General features: G+C 29.3%; 2 protein-coding genes across 2 annotated transcripts; one reads left to right on the forward strand and one right to left on the reverse strand.

Annotated features, from left to right (window-relative positions):
- Positions 1-626: 626 nt before the first annotated feature.
- LOC135960169 (peptidoglycan-recognition protein SC2-like) lies at positions 627-1,345 on the reverse strand. The gene has a single exon (XM_065511397.1). It carries the CDS (start codon positions 1,252-1,254, stop codon positions 697-699), a length of 558 nt encoding a protein of 185 aa, XP_065367469.1. The 5' UTR covers positions 1,255-1,345; the 3' UTR covers positions 627-696.
- A 4,392-nt stretch (positions 1,346-5,737) lies between these two features.
- Positions 5,738-6,367, forward strand: LOC135960434 (peptidoglycan-recognition protein SC2-like). The gene has a single exon (XM_065511724.1). It carries the CDS (start codon positions 5,757-5,759, stop codon positions 6,312-6,314), a length of 558 nt encoding a protein of 185 aa, XP_065367796.1. The 5' UTR covers positions 5,738-5,756; the 3' UTR covers positions 6,315-6,367.
- The last annotated feature ends 1,758 nt before the right edge of the window (positions 6,368-8,125 follow it).

An 8,125-nucleotide genomic window follows, 5' to 3' on the forward strand; every position in this document is an offset into this window, starting at 1 on the left:
CAATATATTATAGCACTTTAGTTTTCAAGGGTTTGTAACTTAACTAACGCATATTTCTTGCATTTGGGGATTTTATTTATTTCAATTTTCGGGGAAATTTATTGTGAAAATGATAATAAACAATTTGAGCTGATGCAAACAATTCAAATCAATTTACCAGTATCTTCTTTTAAGGTTTCATTTAATTTAAAACCTTTCGTTAGAATCAGAACATTAATGTGAATATTAGGTTTTTTTTACAGTATCGAATAGGGAAATCCCTAATATAAAAAATAGTAAACAAATTTGTTTACTATTTTCTCGTTTTCAAACGTAAACAAGTTTGAAGGGAAATATTAGAATTTTTTGAATTAAAAACAATTTGCCAGTATTAGGGCCTCATTTTATAATACGAAGCGTTCAGAAACGTACGCAATTTGTATGAAGAATACTGGGAAAAAGGTTTTAAACTTGAATATTTTCCATACAAATTTTTTTTAGCGTTTGTCGTTGCGTTTTATAAAATTAGAATCTCAAAGATCTTTTGCCAGTACATACACTACATGCCTAAAATTTCATACGTTTCAAGCAGTTTCGTTATATAAAATAAGGCTCCAAATCTCTTAAATACATTAAAACACTGTAACTGCATTTAAATCTATAATACTTTTATTGATACTTCATTGTCTACAGAAAATCAGAGTTGTAACAGCAAACTTAAGCCTTCCAGTTGGACCATTTCTTGATTTCGCTATACAAATTGTTGCCAGGGCACTCAGTAGAGCCGACTTGACGATGGCCGTACAAAATATAGCCCGACTTTATTTGACCACGAGAAACAGCATCGGACAACAAACCCTTAGCAGCGGAAATTTGAGCAGCAGTAGGTTTATCATTGTTATAGTTGCCCATGAAAGAAATACCAATCGACTTAGCGTTCCAGCTGGTGGCATGAGCACCCATTACATTCCAGCCACGACCTTCATAAACATTGCCATCACCACCGATCAAGAAGTTGTAACCAATATCGGCCCAACCCAAAGTTTTCTGATGATAACTTTGGATATTTTTCATTTGTTGTATGCAGCTGGCCTTGGTGGAGCAATAGGCACCAGCAGTATGATGGATGACAGCATAAGACAAACCATTAGCCAAAGAAGTTTTGCTGGTAGCGGCTGCACCACCCCATTCTGACTTGGAAATGACGGTAACAGCGAATACAGCCTGAGCACACACCAGAACGGCCAATAGACCGAATAAAATCTTGGACACCATAATGTAGAGAAAGTTTAGTGAAAACTAATAGCTTTATGGCAATTCAATGATACTTTTATAGTGATTTGAAAAATCAAAATCAAAAATAACTAGATTGTTAATAGGTCTTATCAATAAGTAGCGAGTGTGCGGCAAAAAGAACCACCGTATTGTTGTTGGTCAAGAGTAATAAAAAATAATAAAAATCAAATAAATAAATTAAAAATTTTGTGCGATATGAGGAGCCTAAAGAGGGTCAATAAATTTTTAATGTCAAGTGTAAAGTACCTCCTCATAGTAAAAAAAAAATTACGCGTAAAAGAAAAAGTAAGCAATGAATGAGTTAGTGATCTACATATTGAAGGAAATCAATTGATGAGATCTATTTTCGGCTAAGGGGAATTTTATATATTTTTTAATGAAAATTTTATAATATTTTATGCTTCATACAAAGTTCTAACCAAAGTATGTATAACAAGTAGTCCAACTCTCTGCTTTTTTAAAATTACTCTCTTACATATATTGGTACCGAGCGAATTCAATACCCTCGTAAGAGAATTAAACACATCAAAATACTTGGAATATTATCATAGATTTTCCGACTAAACGTTATTACACTTCCTCATGTGATTTTAGGAAGAGGACCATAATGACCAATTATGGACCGATATCCATAAAATTAGGTCTTGTAATTTATGTCTATATGAAACTTATTCCTGTTTAAGAGATTTATGGTCGTTAAAGTGATTTTCCGGAATGGGCCTTGTATGGGAGCTATGACTAATTATTAGGTAACATGACTTCCGTATATATAAACAAGTAAGAATACTATATTTGGTTATGCCGAATCTTTACCGAATATATACCCTTCACCAAGTTAAACTTTTTTTTTTTTTTTTTTCGAAATAGTTTTTTTTAAGGGTCTAATTTTATAAAACGAAACGACAAACGCTAAACAAATTTTGTATGGAAAAAATTCAAGTTTCAAACCTATTTCCCAGTATTCTTCATACAAATTGCTTACGTTTCTGAACGCTTCGTTTTATAAAATAAGTCCCTAAATTTAAAAAAAAAAAAATTTTTAAATTTATGACAAAAAATTTTTTTTGGTAAAAAAAAAATTCGGGAAAAAAAATAATTTTCCCGATTGTAGAACATCGTTGCAATGGATTTTCAAATATCTATCATTAGATCCATATTGTCTATATTAATGTGGCAGGGAAATTTATATACATATATATTTGCCATTCCTTTTTTAATTTCTAAATTTTTCATTTGCAAACCCATAAAGTATATTCTGGATCGTTGAAATCAACTTTCTGTAGCCCCCATATAACTTACAAACATGATTGATACATCAATATATCGGTAATTCTTCCTTCTCGGTTCAGAAATCGGCCCAGAAATGGCGGAGATATAACGAAAAATCCGGGACAACCACGATTTTCATTAATATAGACAATATGGATATCTAATGATAGATATTTCAAAGTCCATTGCAACGATGTATATAAGGCTATAGTAATTTGGACCTACAATGGGTCAAAATCAGGAAAAATATTTTTAAACCCGAATTTTTTTTTACCAAAAAATTTTTTTGTCATAAATTCTTTTTCACTAATAAATTTAATTTTTTTTTTAAAATTAAAAAAAAAATTGTAAAAAAAATAAAAAGAAAATTCGTAGAAATTTAAAAAAAAATTAAATTTATGACCAAAAAATTTTTTTGGTAAAAAAAATTCGGGTTAAAAAATATTTTTCCCGATTGTAGGACCCATTGTAGGACATCGTTGCAATGGATTTTGAAATATCTATCATTAGATCCATATTGTCTATATTAATGTGGCAGGGAAATTTATATATGTATGTATATTTGCCATTCCGTTTGTAATTTCTACATTTTTCATTTGCAAACCCATAAAGTATATTCTGGATCGTTATAGATATAGATGCCCGTCTATACGTCTGTCTGTCTGTATCTTCAAATCAACTTTAATTAGCCCCCAAATAACTTAAAAACATGATTGATACATCAATATATCGGGAATTCTTCCGGCTCGGTTGCTCGAGAAAATCGGCCCAGAAATGGCGGAGATATAATGAAAAATCCGGGACAACCACGATTTTCATACATCCATTGCATATAAGGCTATATTAATTTGGTTAAAAATATTTTTTAACCCGAATTTTTTAATAAACATTTTTTTTGTCATAAATTCTTTTTCACTAATAAATTAATTTTTTTTGTTAAAAAATTAAAAAAAAAAATTTGGAAAAAAATTTCGTAGAAATTAAAAAAAAACAAATCGAAAACAAAAAATTATTTTTTTTTTAAATTTTCAAAAACAATTTTGAAATTTATTTTTTAAATTTTGTATATTAAATTATAATTTGGTGGTCAAAATCGTGAAAAATATATTTTAACCTGAATTTTTTTTTACCAAAAAATTTGTTTGTCATAAATTCTTTTTCACTAATAAATTTAAAATTTTTTTCTTAAAAAATTAAAAAAAAATTTGAAAAACTTTTGAAATTTTTTTTTTTTTTTAATATTGTATTTTAAAGTATATTTTGGTGAAGGCTATATAAGATTCGGCACAGCCGATTATAGCTCTCTTACTTGTTTTACAGAAAGATCGTTTTCGAAAGGTAAGAAATTTGTGTAAGGAATACTAGAAAAAGTTTGGAAACTTGAATATTTTCCATAACATTTTTTCATACATTTGTTTTCGTTTCGTGTCTGTATTGTATGTGGAAATCAACTTTTCGTAGCCCCAAATAACTTACAAACATGATTGATACATCAATATATCAGAAATTCTTCCGGCTCGGTTGCTCGAGAAAATCGGCCCAGAAATGGCGAAGATATAATGAGTAATCCTGGACAACCACGATTTTCATTATTATAGACAATATGGATATCTAATGATACATATGTATTTCAAAGTCCATTGCAACGATGTATATATTAATTTGGTTAAAAATATTTTTTAACCCGAATTTTTTAACAAACATTTTTTGGCCATAAATTCTTTTTCACTAATAAATTAATTTTTTTTGTTAAAAAATTAAAAAAAAAATTGGAAAAAAATTTCGTAGTAATTAAAAAAAAAAAAATTCTGAAATTTATTTTTTAAATTTTGTATATTAAATTATAATTTGGTGGTCGAAATCGTGAAAAATATTTTTTAACCCGAATTTTTTTTTACCAAAAAATTTTTTTGTCATAAATTCTTTTTCACTAAAAAATTTAAAATTTTTTACTTAAAAAATTAAAAAAAATTTCGTAGAAATTTATAAAAAGCAAAAAAAAATATTTTTTTTTTACATTTTCAAAAACAATTTTGAAATTTTTTTTTAAAATGTTGTATTTTAAAGTATTTTTTGGTGAAGGGTATATAAGATTCGGTACAGACGATTATAGCTTTCTTACTTGTTTTATAGAACGATCCTTTCCCTCCCTCGAAACGTAAGAAATTTGTGTAAGGAATACTGAAAAAAGTTTGGAAACTTGAATATTTTCCATAATATTTTTTTCAAACATTTGTTTTCGTTTTACAAAACGAATGCCTAATTGTTATGTTACAAATAATATAAAGAATTTTGTATACCATACTTTTTATAGCGAAAAGTAAACAATAGTGTAAACAATACAAATACTAAAATGTCATTAAGTGAATCACATAATATTCATTCATATAATCTGTTGACATTGTAACCCCATTGTAGGGGTATTTTTCAAGATGAGATGAGTCAATTTTGTTTTGAAGACTATAATACAAAAATAAAAAGGGTTTCATAAAAGTTTTCTTAAAAAATCACAATATTTCTTTACAAATTTCAATTATTTACTTCATTGCTAAATATAAAGCAACATTTGAGTGTAAGAATCAAAAACCTAAGTATGTTGTCAAAAACCTAACTCTGGCAACAACAAAATCATTCCATTCAATGTATATTGTTGTTGTATCAGAAATCAGAGTGTCTCGTCTCTATGTGTAATTCTTTGTGGTTAGAATCATAGAGAAACAACAAGAGCGGAAACTAAAAAAAAACTCAAACAAAAATTTTACTCAAAATAATCACACATACAAGTGTTGTTTTTGTTCTCACATAGATTTTTTTACTAATACATTTTTACCATTTAGGTTTTTGACAACTGAGTTAGGTCTTTGACAGGGGAGTTTCCGCTCTATGTATATTTCTCTATGGCTAGAATATTGAAAATTATATTTACTCAGGATATGATAATATATTGTCTATACTGTAACATACTTTGATTTGTTTGCACTCATAAATTCACCTTAAGTATCACAACAATTCCACTTAACATTTATTTATATTTTTTAAATTAAATTTTATTGATATGCATTTTTTTTGTGTATATCCTTATCATTTATAAAATATCTTTAAAAAATCTTATCAGGTCAAGTACATTTTGACTATATAAACAAAGAGCCTCAAGCAAATAACCATCAGTACTTGATATTTCAATAACAAAACTCAATTGAATCCCCGAAAAAATGATGTCCAAGAGATTATTTGCCGTATTGGCCGTACTTGTAGGAGCACAAGCTGTTGTGGGCTTAACCATCATTTCCAAGTCTGAATGGGGTGGTGCTGCCGCTACTAGCAAGACCTCATTGGCTAATGGTTTGGCTTATGCTGTCATCCATCATACTGAGGGTGCTGCCTGCTCCAACAAGGCCACTTGCAGCCAACAAATGAGAAATATCCAACACTATCATCAGAAGACTTTGGGTTGGGCTGATATTGGTTACAACTTTTTGATCGGTGGTGATGGCAATATTTATGAGGGCCGTGGCTGGAATGTATTGGGTGCTCATGCCTCCAACTGGAATTCTAAGTCAATTGGCATTTCTTTTATAGGCAACTACCACAAGGAGAAGCCAACAGCTGCTCAAATTACCGCTGCTAAGAATTTGTTGGCTGCTGCTGTGTCTCGTGGTCAAATTAAATCGGGTTATGTTTTGTATGGTCACCGTCAAGTTGGCTCAACTGATTGCCCTGGCAATAACTTATACACCGAAATCAAGAAATGGTCGAACTGGAAGGCTTAAGTTTGGTGGTGAATGGTGAATTTTAGAAATTGAATGAAAAATAAATATTAATACTAGTAAATATGCATGATTAAAGAAAATCTTGTTTGATTTTTTGTTTATAATAAGATTGTTTAAAGACTTAGAGGTAGGCATTGGTCCATAATATAGAACTAATTTAGGGCTTCATTTTGTAAAATGAAATGGCAAACGTTGGAACATACGTTTGTATGGAAAAAATATACAAGTTTCAAACCATAAATTAATCGGAAACTCTCCTGTCAAATACCTAACTCAGTTGTCAAAAATCTAAGTGCTGAGAATGTATCAGTAAATAAATTGTCATTATTAGATTTACTTCTTTCAACCTCAGCATTGTCTAAGGACAAAATTCATATTTTTGCTCCAGAATCCGACATTTGAACATTTTTATTTAAATCCAAACATTTGAATATGTTTTACAGTCTTACCGACACATTTTATGTAACAATCATCGTTGGCTTCTGATTTATAACAATTTAAAGGGCCTCATTTTATAAAACGAAATATTTTGAAAAGTTTGAAATTTATATGAAGAGTAGTGGGAAAAGATTTGAGACATAGATGAATACACATATATCGGAGACTCTCCTGTCAAAGACCTAACTCAGTTATCAAAAACTTAAGTGGTAGAGTGCATTAGTAAAAACAAGTAAGAGAGACATATTCGGCTGTGCCGAATCTTATGTACCCTTCACCAAATTATACTTCAAAATACAAATTTTAAATATTTTTAGGTAAACATTTGTTTTTCCAAAGTTGTTTTTTTAATTTTTTGTTAAAAATGTTTTTTGGAATTATTTTAATTTTTTTTTTAAATTTAAAATATTTTTTTTTTTTTTAATTTTAAATTATTTTCTTTTAAATTTAAAAAAAAATTTGTTTGTTTTGGTGAAAAAAATAAATTCGGTATAAAATTTATTTTTCCCGATTTTGACCCATTGTAGAACATCGTTGCAATGGATTTTCTATCATTAGATCCATATCTGTCTATCTGTCTGTCTATCTGTATGTTGAAATCAACTTTTCGTGGCCCCATATAACTTACAAAAATGATTGATACATCAATATATCGGTAATTCTTCCTTCTCGGTTGCTCGAGAAAATCGGCCCAGAAATGGCGGAGATATAATGAAAAATCCGGGACAACCACGATTTTCATTAATATAGACAATATGGATACCTAATGATAGATATAGATATATACAAAGGTCTTTGAAATATCTATCATTAGATATCCATATTGTCTATATTAATGACTTAGTAATCCAGATATAGGTTGTCCTGGTTTTTTCTTCATATCTCAGCCATTAGTGGACCGATTTTGCTGATTTTAAATAGAAAACTTCTCGAAAGCATGTCTGACAGAATTATTGATGATTTGGATCCCGAAGATATCTGGAGTCTTCAGAAAATTGATTTCAACAGACAGGCGGACATGGCTTAATCGACTCCGCTATCTACAAGGATAAAGAATATATATACTATATAGGATCGGTGAAGGTCTCTATGGTTTGAGACATAGAGAAACATAGAGCGGAAACTAGAAAAAAACTCAAACAAAAAAAATTAATCAAAATAATTTTTGTTTTAACATAGATTTCTTTACTAATACATTCTCAACACTTAGGTTTTTGACAACTGAGTAAGGTATTTGAAAGGAGATATTCCGATCTATGTCTATCTATGGTTTTAGACATAGAGAATTATACATAGAGTAGAGACACTCCGATTTGTCAAACATAAATACAACAAATCATATGTGTGATACAACAACATACTACATTGACTAG

This window comes from Calliphora vicina, chromosome 5 (genome assembly GCF_958450345.1).
Source record: "Calliphora vicina chromosome 5, idCalVici1.1, whole genome shotgun sequence".
Taxonomy (NCBI): domain Eukaryota; kingdom Metazoa; phylum Arthropoda; class Insecta; order Diptera; family Calliphoridae; genus Calliphora; species Calliphora vicina.

Bases quoted from the DNA above. Each gene is read 5' to 3' on its own strand.
- LOC135960169 (XM_065511397.1), bottom strand. From the start codon at position 1,254: ATGGTGTCCAAGATTTTATTCGGTCTATTGGCCGTTCTGGTGTGTGCT.
- LOC135960434 (XM_065511724.1), top strand. From the start codon at position 5,757: ATGATGTCCAAGAGATTATTTGCCGTATTGGCCGTACTTGTAGGAGCA.